This window comes from Pagrus pagrus, assembly GCF_965226575.1.
Source record: "Pagrus pagrus genome assembly, chromosome: 2".
Taxonomy (NCBI): Eukaryota; Metazoa; Chordata; class Actinopteri; order Spariformes; family Sparidae; genus Pagrus; species Pagrus pagrus.
Genome location: NC_140186.1, coordinates 23091549 through 23104506, shown reverse-complemented (window position 1 = coordinate 23104506; position 12958 = coordinate 23091549). Strand labels below are relative to the sequence as shown.

The 12958-nt window shown below is 38.8% G+C and overlaps 1 protein-coding gene across 5 annotated transcripts in view; it reads left to right on the top strand.

The window, feature by feature from the left end:
* The window catches only part of rbm20 (RNA binding motif protein 20), a 52720-nt gene that overhangs the window by 16512 nt on the left and 23250 nt on the right, over positions 1-12958 (top strand). For 2 of the 5 annotated variants that reach the window (XM_084377732.1, XM_084377731.1), the window contains exon 4: positions 7256-7377. The exons of 2 other annotated variants lie outside the window; for them this stretch is intronic. In XM_084377732.1, coding sequence (XP_084233858.1) covers positions 7361-7377 — 17 coding nt within the window. In that variant the 5' untranslated portion in view covers positions 7256-7360. Of the gene's footprint in view, positions 1-7255; positions 7378-11496; positions 11590-12958 lie in introns of those variants that run through there. One more of the 5 variants, XM_084377734.1, reaches the window with a different exon arrangement.

Below are 12958 nucleotides of genomic sequence, written 5' to 3'. Positions count from 1 at the left end.
GGGGTGTCTTTGGATCTTACACTTTTTGCAGTTATTGACTACAAGGGATCTGTGACCACATATTAAAAGAAGACTTTATTTGAGTAAAACTAACTGATGAAATTAATACTCTTCCCTTAAAATTGGTGGACTACATATGAAAAGGACAAGGGTCCTTGTATGTTTTATCTAATCTTAACACATTGCAATTAAAGCTAAGCACTAGCCCTTTAACCTTATAGTAACTGACAATGAGTCCATTGTGCCGGAGTACAAAGTCGACATGACATCAAATGTGTCAATGCTCTCCTATTTTCCAACTCTACTGTCTGCCTCATATAGAGTCATAAGCAAATCCATCTCATTCATCTTTGATTACTTCCACTTAAAATGAACTACATTTTTTCTTTGCTTTGATGGATTTAAATGTGGACAGTGTTTTTTACATGAATGGTCAACTGTTCATTTGTGACCTTTGAGACCTTTGCTGACTAAGATGATCAAAATACTTACTTTATTTAATTGCTTGTTATATCTGTCCGATGTTACAAAAGCCCTACCAATGATTTATTTTAGGTCTATGTATCCATCCTTTTGCAATCTAAGTTAAATGAATCTAACCATTACTGTTTGACAATTTTTTTCGCCATTATTTTAATATACATTCCCTTGGCATGCTTAAAACTAAAGGTATTAATATACAACTATTACCCCTTTCACACAAAAAATCCAGTTACACCCGAAATATCTGGCTTTTGTCTTTAATGTGGGTGCAATTTGCATCCACTCCCACGTCGAATGACTCAGCAGTTGTCGCAGGTGATGGTTGGCTCCAGCTCCGAGCGGCTGTCATGGAGACACGACACAGAGGTGGGTGGCCACCATAATTTTTGCCCATTGTCAGTCGCAATGCTGTGACCTGTATAAAAGTTAAGGACGCCGGCTTGTTAGAACTTTTCCATCCGTCTCTGTTCAAGGCGGGCTCGAACATCGTTCAGTCGGCACCGAGTTTGAAAGAAAGACTAAGATATTTTCATAGTAACAACAGTAACATAGTCAGTGTCTTCTGTGTCACTATCTGAGCCTTATCAGCTGTCTGATCAGTAGTCAGATCATATGCGCATGTGCAACTCTCAACAGAGATGAGAATGAAGCAAGATGGCTCAGTCCTTAGCTACAACCATCATCAATTCCAGGAAAAAACATTTGTCTAATTCAGAATGCTATTGATTTTTTTTTTCCTTTAAGTTTAATGTCTTCTGGATGAAGTCTGATGAGGCATATGATCTGCTGCTTTCTACTGTTCTCTTTTCTTTCAGAGCATTTGTGATAATGAATTTGATACAAAAACACACAAAAAAAGCAAAATTAAAAGAAACAAAAAACAGAAATGCAAACTTCGTCTCCTGGTAATAGAAAAGAAATCAATCTCCTATTTTTAGTATACATTTGACTTGTGTAGTAGTGTTTCTGTGGAAAAATATTGATGATGCTGTCCACAGTGTCTGTCAGTTGCTGTGGTGAGAGGAGAGTTTCATGTTGCAGTTTGTCTCCTGGGTACTGTAAAGAGTACTACGTTTACAATAAAGGACCTCTGTTTTGCAGAAAACTGTAGCTACAGTTACACATGAACTTAACCACTCTTTCCTATTTCGCACTTTAGCTGCAGATTTAACACCAGTGGGATACACACAACTTTGGAACGGATTTACATTTAGGGATTAAATTTAAATGGGCTAAGCAGGGTGGCAATAGGAAGAGTGACTCTCATGAGACTTCATCGCCACCAGTGAGACCCACTCAATCTGTCATCAAGCCCACTTTGTATTATCTTTCCTGTAATCAAAAACCATGGCACTCTGCCAAACTCTCTGCACCATAATAGTAAATGAATTTAGGGCAGTCATTTATGAATATGTTTTCCAAACTCAAAAACTGAGTTAATTTCACAGAGCATCCCTGCAAGGTTGATCAGCATCTATGAGTATAAAAAGTTTTAACAACTACATGAAAAAAAGATTTTTCAGAAGAAATTGGGAAACAGGAAAAGGAAATTAGAGAATGTGGTAATGTGTTGTGCAATAACATGGTGATATCATGCATTTACATGCAGTTGGTCAGTAATCAGAGATGCCCCCTTAACCTACCAGAGTGGCTAATTTAATGCACTTTAAAAGCAATGCTCTATTAATTACCTGTAGTGATATATGACTCTGCAACTTGAAGAGTTTTATTTTTCTCTTTTTGGTCAGAGTAGTTAGACTTAGCTCAGTGAGAGGACTGGCTCTGTAGTGGGAGAGCGCAGAGTATTTTTATACTGTGTTTGGGTTTTACAAATAGCTTACTCGGCTCTCTTGGCTTTTCTCATATAGGATTATTTACTTATTGGATTTACTCATGTCCAAGAAATCAGGTTTCTTCCTTCAGAAATCCAGCTGAAATGGTTTAACCCTATCAGTCCTAGCAGAGTGCAGGCATCCTATCCACCATTAAAGTGAGGCTTCCACACAAACTGACCGGTCTATCTCACTGTCAATCAACATATCAGAAGGCCTGGTCCTTATCAGCAAAACAACCAGTTACACTTGGTTTATTTTCAGATTAAGAAGACAATATGGTACTGCAGAAAGTTATAGTACGAGTGAGCAGGCTTAAAAGCAGTTTTGTCTTCTGGCCACAGACCAGTGCCTCTGGACCTGTTTGATGTTAGATGGCTTGCTCCACTAATTAGTAAAGTGTGTTATTTCTTACCTTTAATCTAAAACTGCAAAAGTTGACCAAAATCAAGTCATGCAGTCAAAACATGGTTTTCACAAAACCAATGGAGCCGCAGCAGGTTTATAAGGAGGTGACTGTTGGTTCCAGCAGCATTACCTGGGAGGCTATGTGCCTTTGCATATATTCATGAGCATATGTCTACCTTTGTCTACAATCATCCCTCAATTTCAAGAGTCTGATCTGTGATGAAGCTCAACCTCCTCTTAAATTTAAGTGCCATTGAGTGTCATTGTGTGGAGCAGCAAAAGTTCAAAATGTAGTATATTTTGGGTGTAGTGGTGAGTCATGTAAAGGTTTGTGGGTCTGGAGTGAGTCACAGCAAAAACCTTACATAACACTAAAATAGTTACTTTGGAAACTAGGTCAGGTCATGCATCATCATTGTGTTGATGTAACAACAAGTTTGAAGCTCAGAGTGAATTGCTGGGTGTTGGGATTATTATTAAAAAAAGCTCTTTAGCTTTAATAACAGTGTTATAACTGTTCTTACAGTTCATTGGTCTTGCAGGTTAATGGCAAGTGAGTGAATGAAAGCAAAATAATCCTCTTCATTCTATCATTACACTTGACTCATCACTGTTTTGTAACTTTTTTTCCACCAATATAATCTTTTTCTCTTATATTCTCTTCCCACATGGATGCACATTTGTCTACACATGCATACTCACCCACATAAGTTGACCGCATAGAGGTATAGTTGGTTTTGGCTTACTTTTGGTTTGACATTTTGGTTGACCGTGTAGTCCAAACAAATCTGATTCCAGTATATCCAACTTTAGGCAAGTGTGATGGACTTTTCTTACCATCCTTTCTAGTGTTCATACTAGACAAGACAGTCATGTGATTACCTGGTGATGTGGGAAGAGGTAAAGCTACAGCTCAGGGTTTCAAGGTAAACGAGTACCCTAGTTTTACTTCAAGAAGCTCACAAACTATGCTACTAGAGACATTGTATCTCCATGTCTTGTTTGTGGCTCAACCTGGAATAAGAGTTTACATTTGCATTCTTAAACTCCCCATTTCCAACATTAGCTCATGTTGCTGGCTCCAAGGTGGAACCAATCTTACGTCAACCTCCACTTTCCTGGCTTTTATTAGTCTCACTGCTGCTGCAATCAGGGTCAGGTATGGATGAAGGGTTGTGTGTGTGTTTGCATGACTAAAGAGAGGAAGAAAATAGGATGTAAGACAGGGTGAAACGGAAAAACTTTAAATAGGTAAGGAGACGCTTAGAGAGCGAGTTGTAGATGCATACACAGAAAGAGAAAATGATAGAGCACTGCTGTAATGCCTGGCAGTGGGGGATAGATTAGAAATCAGGCATGCTAATTGGCCACCTAAAATACCCAGTGTGACGAGGGAGGGGGCCTAGAGGGTCTCTGTTTGTCAGCACAAGGTCAAAAAACCATACCAGAGAGCTTCCTGTTGATTAACCTCCCAGGTAATCAATTGCCCCTCAGGGAGGTGGGAGGGCACATGTGGCAGCTTATGAGCTGCCTTTTGAGATTGTTGTTATGAAGTAATTTGCTATAACAGCACTGCTGATATAAATCTGTTCTTCCTTGTTTATCTCACTAACATGAACTGTCATGGCTAAAACCTGTACAGTGTGAGTGCGTATAGTGCAAATGAAATAAATAAAATTGCATTCATGTTTGTGTGTGTGGGTCTGGAACAACTCAGATGCAGCTGTCAATGACTCATCAATGTGAAGGTAGCTTAGCAGTAACCTTCCTGCCTCAATGCAGTGTGGATTTTCCAATTACCCCTTGCAGACAGTAAAGTGAGGATAAAACTCTCCATCTCAGATTGACTGTGTGAAAAGGTATTGTCTTGCACAGGCGTTAATAATACCTCCCCGTATAATTCACGAGCACTTTCTGAACAAATAAGTCAATCCCACCATGTCATTTTTTCTTCAGATGTGACACGCTTGGCCTGGCAGGTTTCCCCAGTCTCAGATGCTGTGTGGAAAAAAGCTTAATTTTAGTTTAGTTTCGAATTATACACGAATGAAACTCAAGCAAGATCTTGATACTGTATATTTGTGGCCATAAAAATATAAAACACAAAATTAATAGTCTTATTTTATTGTTTCTATTTTATGAGAGTGTATTATTTCAATGACCAGGCTGCATAGAGAAATCCCTCGATAGTCATTACGTCGGGGCATAGCCAACCCATTCTGTCCACCGGCTTTGAGGGGGATTTCTCACTTACACTGGGGTTTTGCTGGGCAACTTTCTCTTTTTCCTTTTCCCTCTTTTGTTCATGTGTCATTTTGGGGGTTTGGCAGAGCAGCTGTTCGAAAAGTTGCTGAGTTCAGTCACTTTCATTGTTTGTGTAATTTGTACTAATGGCTATTTGAGCAGCCTGTGATGCCAGCAGCTTCCTGGGGTGAGACATGTCGAGCCATATGGCATCACTGCCCTCCCTGTCACTGTCAGACCTGTATTGTGTCCACCACGTGTGTGCGTGTGTGTGTGATTGGCTGTTTTCCCCTGAATGTTTCACCCATCTGTTCTCTTCACTTTAAGCAAGGTTGCCTTGTGGTGTGCCTATTGATTTATTTCTAAAATGTGATAGCACGATACTGTATTTCAACATTTCAGGACACTTGAGACAACCATATTAATCCATTTTCATTCTTAACTCAAGATGGCTGAACTATACTCATTATTTGAGTGGAATCCATCTTAGTTAAACAGTTGTCAGTACTGTAATTTTAGCAGGAATGATCAGATTCTCAAGTATTAGCATCACCATTCTATTATTTACTCTAATCCTCATAACCTCTGTACTATGTCAGTGCTCACTATTGGGTCGCTTAGATGTGCCAAATGTTGAACTTGCTTATGTGACTCAACGATAGGCCATACCATTATTTATCATGTCTTTATCTTTCTCTGGCTTCCTTCAGACATGTTTGCATGGGACCACTACTAACCAAGGGAGTTGTCCTCCTTACTGTGCTTTCAATCAAGTTCCCCTCACTCTGAACAGAATCAGAATTAGATATATTATCTTTAAAAAGTTGTTTCCTCCAGTCTTCTATTTTTCTTATGCTTTTTTCTGTCTGATTTTGTACAGGCACCTTCATGTAGGGAATCATGCACATGCTTGCCTTGGTTCTTTATCATTTTCAATTACATTCTTGATGCAAAAACTGAAGTGTTGAGTTCCACCCTGGAAGTCACTCCAGAGGTGTTATGGCTCATGTAAGTACTAAAATGCAATTTCCCACATCTTAGTGAGAGTATGTGGAAGGTGGAGGTCTTTTAAAAACAATCTTTAAACAACTTTGTTACTGTATGTTATATGTTATTATTATATATTATACATTTTATGATTGCTCTTATTTGGTGTATATTACACTGAGTGAACAGTATTATTTGTGATCTTTTGTTTCCTGAACAGTAGTTTCGACCCTCAGGGCTTCCCTTGGCAAGCATGTTCAACCACCTGCCGCAGTCGTGCTGGTCTTGGACTGCTTGTTTCCTCTCAATACATTTTTTTAAAAAAATTAAATTTTTTTTATCACTAATGCTATATTTTGATTTGTTTTGAAACCTTAAGGCTAGCTGTCCAAAAGGAATGAAGTATTTTTCAATGATGAGAGATGAGAAGGGTGCTGTACTGCCATTGGCTAGGAAGTCAGCTAGTGGGACGACGTAACTGGGTTTCATTGGTATTTGTAAGCATGACAGCAGTGACAGATGGTAAAATGCAATACTTGCTTTGGACAGAAATGGAGCAGAGTGGGAGTGAGGTAAGAACCTGAGAGAGAGGGTGATGTGAAATGAAGAACGGAGGGAGAGAGGGATTGAAGGAGGGGTTTTGGGAATCATTGCTACGTCACCTTGTACACCAATATAGCTCTGATGTTGCTGACCACTGTCAGGGAAGACTGTGGTTAGGTGTTCATTACTGTAACCTGCAGCTACTCATCAGTAGAACAAATCAGTAGGCCTGTGAAAAATGTAATGTGAGATTTCATACGTTTATAGCTGGAACTGCAGAATTTCATAAATGAAAATTGGACAGCACAGCAGCAGCCAGTGAAAAAGAAATTTACTGTCTACACCCGGGCAGCAGCTATAAATAACTATTTCAGAGCTGCAGGAAAAATGGCTGGCCAGGCTCAGTTGTCAGAGCCAACACAATCTTCCCCCTCACCTCGTATTACTTCACCTCAGAGTCTTGTGATGCTTCCTGTGGTTGAATCCCTACCTGGGAAATATTTCTCTAACAACTACTAGATTAAATTGCTATAGAAATTCTTTCTTTTTTCTTTTTTTTAATCTAATAATTTGGGCTCTCAATTTCCCTGTAATTCTGCCCCTTATTCACTTAGCTCTCCCTCATTTGTTTGACTGACCTGAGGATTAAGAAACAAGGAATGTTTTTTTGTCAAACTACTGTGTCGGTAGCTATAGCTGCTGTAAGGTTAGACTTTCCCTTCAGCCTGTGCGAACTCCATACTTCTTTTTGTCGGCAGCAACTTTGACAAGCCAGCAAGATCTCTGATGTCGCTCTGTCCAAGCAAGCTGTTCGGAGACTTAGTCACCTGGCCCACAGCTCTCAGCACCCAGTTTGACACTCAATGTCAGCGGATCCCAGGTAACTGGAGGGCTTTTCTTAGCACTTGTCAGCACTCTCACATCAAAACTGACCACAGAACAACTGATAGGCCAGAAACGAGGGGCAAGTGTTGATAATCTGTCAGAAAAATGGTGTTGTTGGAATTTATGGTTTACTTTTTAAATACGTGCACGTGAGCACATTTTTAAAATACATAAATTGTGTGTTTTACAACGTTGTTAAACATTGTTCAGTTTTGTTTCTTTTCCTTTTTTTTAGAAGTTTGTCATCAAGCTTCTAGTGATATTTTATTGCATAGCAAATGCCCCAAACAGATGTTATCCTCAGTAAACAGTAAATCCAAGGACTCAAGTGAACACTATGTCAATAGAGGACTGAAGACTAATTGCAGTTTCCTGCTCGGGGACTTTTTTATTGGAATGCTCTTAAAGTTCCACACTTGGAAGGCAGCTGTCAAGTCAGAAGGTTCCTTTTGACCTGTATGTTCCTCTTTGACCCCAGTATCCCGTGTTACACGTCCCTAATGGTTGAAACACGATCACCTACAGCTACCACGTGTATGTGAGAGACAAGTGGAGAAAAATGTTTGTCCAGCGTAAGCCTCTTAGACTTTAGTTGCATGTATTTTGGGTCTAATGTGCGTTTGTGCGTGACTAGTCAGTGACTTAATGTCAGGCCTGTGACCCTATGGGCTTATTTGATAGTGATAGGCCACATGGGATTTAGTTACCTCACAAAGTTTTGTTTACTTTTTGATATCACATCATAAAACCCTATGACTGATCCCCAACATAAATCTGACCATTTTACAAGCATCATCGGAGAAACATGGTATGAATCAAAGTGATGCCTCACTGTGGACGCGCCGGCCTTGTGGTGGTCGTCAGGGGCCAGACCCGGTGTCTCTGTGGCCAAGATATCTCAACCATTGCTAGGGTGCCATAAATCAGGAACCACCCCCGTTTGCAACTGTGCCAAATGTGGAGCACAGCAAGTTGACCCTGCATCCTCACCCATACCTCGCCCCATGAAACCGTCTCTCATGGCATGATGGTAGCTATATGTTGACTATGCAGGCCGCGGATACGTGTCTGATTTGTTGAAAAGTTAAATTAAGGCTCCGGCATGTCAGTAACTGTCTGCCATATTGGGAAGCGTAAGGTTGCATGTTCTCTTGATCAGCGTCTTGAGTCACATATTCTGAAGTTCATGCGTCTGGGTGCATTTGTTGTGTGCAGTGAGCATGTGTATATGGCTGTAAAACAGTCTTTAAGCCAACTGTTTATAAGGTATTGGAAAAGGTGTCTTGTAAGCACTTTCATCTTATACCAAAGGTGACGTACCAAAGTGACATTATGTTTTAAGTCATAGTGTGTAAGCAACTGCCTGCAAATTGTGTTCTACCAGGCTGAACAGGAACTGCTGATGAAAATGAGTACAGTGCCCTCTTATGGCAGGCTGATACATCCCTGTCAGACCTCCGGGGCCAGTTGTGGCAATATGTGGCACCACCTAGTGGGTCATGGGAAAAGTGTTTTTTGAGACAGCCCTATGTGTGTAGGAATGTGCCTTTTTTTCCCCCATGACAGCCCTTTCCATGATCATAAACTCATCATCATAAAATTTGCTAAACAACAATTACAAATAAGCAAAATAAAATAAAAAAAATAATACAATTTCTTAAGCATCATAGAATCAGATTAGCAAGGAGTGGAAGGTTTTAGGTAAATACAAGTGACTAAGATGTGTTACTGGTCTTAATTTCTGAAAGGTTTTGAAAATATTTCCTGGCATACATAATTATGCATTAATCATTATCATACATTGGTCATACAAGGTCATACATTTGTGTACTAGTATAAGACAGACTATGTTATTGCCAGAGATGGTAGTCCTTATGACACTGAGTGGACACTCGTCTGGGTCGGATTGATGTAACCCTTCCATTATAATAATGATATAAATAATAATAGTGGTAAGAATGCACTCAGCTGATATTGCTTTTTATTATCATATAGCACTTATGGTATTGGCACTGGATGAAACGTGGCTTGTCCTCTCTTTGCTGTCTGGGTGTGATGCTAACAGATGGAGTGACTGTAAATCTGTCGGGGTAATACCTCCCTTGGAGCTGAATACTTGTCCGCTTAGGTAAAGTGCTCATTTACAGCTGTTAAAAATCTACAGATGGAGCTCTATAGAAGAAGGCAGATACGAAAAATAACTGATACAGTAGATGAAGTTATAGGCTTACATGTAGCATTTTTCTGAAAGATTAATTTTTTCATTTGACACCAGTCAGTTTTACAGTGCACACTTATCAGTTTTCTATTTCCTGGAACAGACCCAAACTGTGATACATAATTCTGAATAAGGTTGTTCACCAAAAGAAATACTGTACCATGCCAAAATAACAAAATCAAAACAAAACAAAGGAGGAAAGAGATGAAAAAAGGGTCCTGCATTCTTATATTACTGCTATCTTTAATTGAGTGATAGAACATAAATGTAATCTAAACAGCACCCTTAGTAAATGGTATATCGAAAACAGAAAGATTAATTAATTAATAATGTATGCAAATATATTATTATATTGTTGCAATTTTAAATTAATTAAAAAAGAACGTTCAGTTTCCTCTCTTCAGTCACACAATGACGGCACGATGAATAGAATTCACTCTGGCTGCGGTGTGTTAAAGCTCGCCACGCTTTTAAAGAGAAAACATGAAATTAGGGATGGATCATTCACAATTAGTTCTTTTAATTAAGTCACAACGTCATCATAACTGCATATATATCATTGTGTGTCATTAGAAATGTGGTTGTACAAAAAGGTTTGTATGTGACAATTTCATGCTTTATCTTCCAATTGTAAAGCTTCAGCTTGTGTAATGCTTAACATGTGATATTTAAAATTATATCTTCTGGCCTTAATTACCATTTTCAATTTTACTCAACATTCTTATGAAAATGGGAGTAATACACTTGTTTAGTCACTCATACAAAGAGAGGCTTATTGATTGACTTCATTAGGATTGACTAAGAAATCATTAACCTTATAGTTTATCTTAAAATTATACAAAAGTGTGGTTTGAGTTTATTTGCTTTTCTGGTTAACAAACCAACCTTTTTTATATTTTGAATTTATTTTATTTGTTAAATGTTCCAAAAAACGTCCCTTACAGTTTAGTCAATGGCAGCTTATTGATACTTGATACTAAAAGCAGAGCAAAAGTCTAAAATGCACATAAAACCTTGCTCAGTAAAATAGAATTAAACACTAATTATTTCATGCTCAGTTTTTACTGTAGTTGCTCAAACAAGAGTAGTGCCAGTATGTTTAAATTTGTGCCAGCCATCAAGGAACTCTTTCTTTACATTTTGAAATAGAGAGAGATTTTTTTCAAAGCACAGAGAAGCCACTTGTGCAGTATAAGCACTTCCACACGGCAATAAAATCCATTAGTTGAAGTCTTGTCACTATCTAGTTGGCTGTTACAGAAATGAATGTGAACATTGCTTTTTGCTCTCTGTCTGTCAATCCCCATGAAACACAAATCTAAATCTCTGCCAAGAAACAGTCCATCAAAACCGCTTTGCCTCACACATTAAATGGCCTGTATCTGTGAGTGGCATATTGATTGGTGTTTTTAAAATAATGTGTATTTCATACAGCTTCGAGAGAAGGGACGGCATATTTTTATATTTGATATGTTACATTCAGTATGTGCCGAGAAAAGATGGATGTGGTTGTGGGTCAGCAGTAATTAGACATTGTGCTTTTTTCTACTTTGAACCTGACTGCCAGCTGTCCATTAAGCTTTACATTGGACAAGCTGTGGACTGTGTGGACTGACTACTGTGGATGGGGCAGCTTCATTGCATGACTGCACAGCACTACCCCAAGGCCTCCTCTGTAAATACTTTCCTCCCTGTGAGTTGGTCTACCCCCGTCCTCTCACACATGCTAACCACTTGTGACTTTTAATCACATGTGTCTCCTCTGCCTGTCCAGCGTTCAGTAACACAAGGAAGCAGCGTCTCTCACACAGTGTGAAGACCCTTAGCAGTGATGTTATGCTAATGTACATGTGCTAGCATTAGTCGTCATGTTAGAGGGTAGAGACATACGTCAGTCTCAGCTGCTGAGCAGAGGTCAGGCTATAGAGAAGCAGTGCAGAGTTTAGTATCAGAGGTGCAACTTGGACCTCCGCTGCCTGTCTTTTTAAGGTTAGTGTGTTTCTTTATTATCCCCAGGTGAACATCTCAGCATAAGCCTGTTGTAGTGTCGTGAATGTGGTGGTAAGTCTCGTCAGCTGTACTGTGTACTGTGTTGGGGAGCCATGTTGAGGCAGGATTTATAGCTGTCTGTGGTGCAGCTGTAGTGTGTTTGGACGTTGTGGGATATTTTGTTGGATGTCTCATTGGAGTCAGTGTTCTGTAGTTGGACTGCACTTGAATCCTTCCTGTAATGGGTTACTTCCTCCGAGAATCTGTGGACTGATTGGGCCCATGTGGCATTTTGTTATGACTATTTAGCTGTCTTTGATCTTTTTGAAAGTATGTGTTTTTGTTGGGTTTCATATCTTGTTGTGTTAAAAGGCCACCGTGGATACATGTGTTGAGGTATGTAAAGAGTATTGTTGAGCTTTCAGATCAGTTGAAATGTTTCAAAATATTTGTGCATATTTAACGGAGCATTATAGGAAACCATTATCATTTAGTATCTTTTCATGTCAGCTGTTTATCATTGGTATTTAAACTGTATTAAATCTCAGATGACTGTTTTTGGCAAACTAAACAAAGATTTAATTATTGTCATTTGTTGCCAGTAAATGTTTATATTGAAATGTTACATTTAATCTTCTGTTCATTGTATAATTTAATAAAAAAATGTTCTTAGGAGTCGTGTTACTTACTATAAACATACTTAGTACCTTTTATTGATGCAGGGCAATGTGTAGTTTTATCAAGTATTAGTATTGTGTATTCTTCAATCAATCAATCAATCAATCAAACTTTATTTGTAGAGCGCTTTTCATACATGGTAATGTAGCGCAAAGTGCTTTACAAAAATTAAAAAGGGCAGCAGCAACAATTAAAACAACAGCCCCCCATCCAGCCCCCGCACCCACCCCACCACACACACACACACACGCACGCACACACACACACACACACATAAACACCCACACCCAGCTACTTAAAACCCAACAGGAAAAATAAAAAGGTGAGTAATAATAAATAACTAAATAGTGATAAATGAAACACGGCACTAACAACAGGTATTGCGGAACTGAGGAAACGCTATCATTATTAATAAAAGGCTGTTTTTTATCATCAGTTAATAATATGCAGACATAGATAAACATCATGATGTGATGTTATGCTTGTAAGATACTTTGTTGTGCAGGAGAAGAAGGCATGCAACGACTATCACATTTTCTTCTTGTTCTTTGTACCTGGGTCTTGGCGCTGGATGAAAAAGTCAGCAACAAAATCAGTAAGAGGTGATTTTAAATATCACGGCCATTTTTGATATACAAATATTTGCTTCACAAATTCAAAATTTAGATTATATGTTTTCACAAATTGGTCA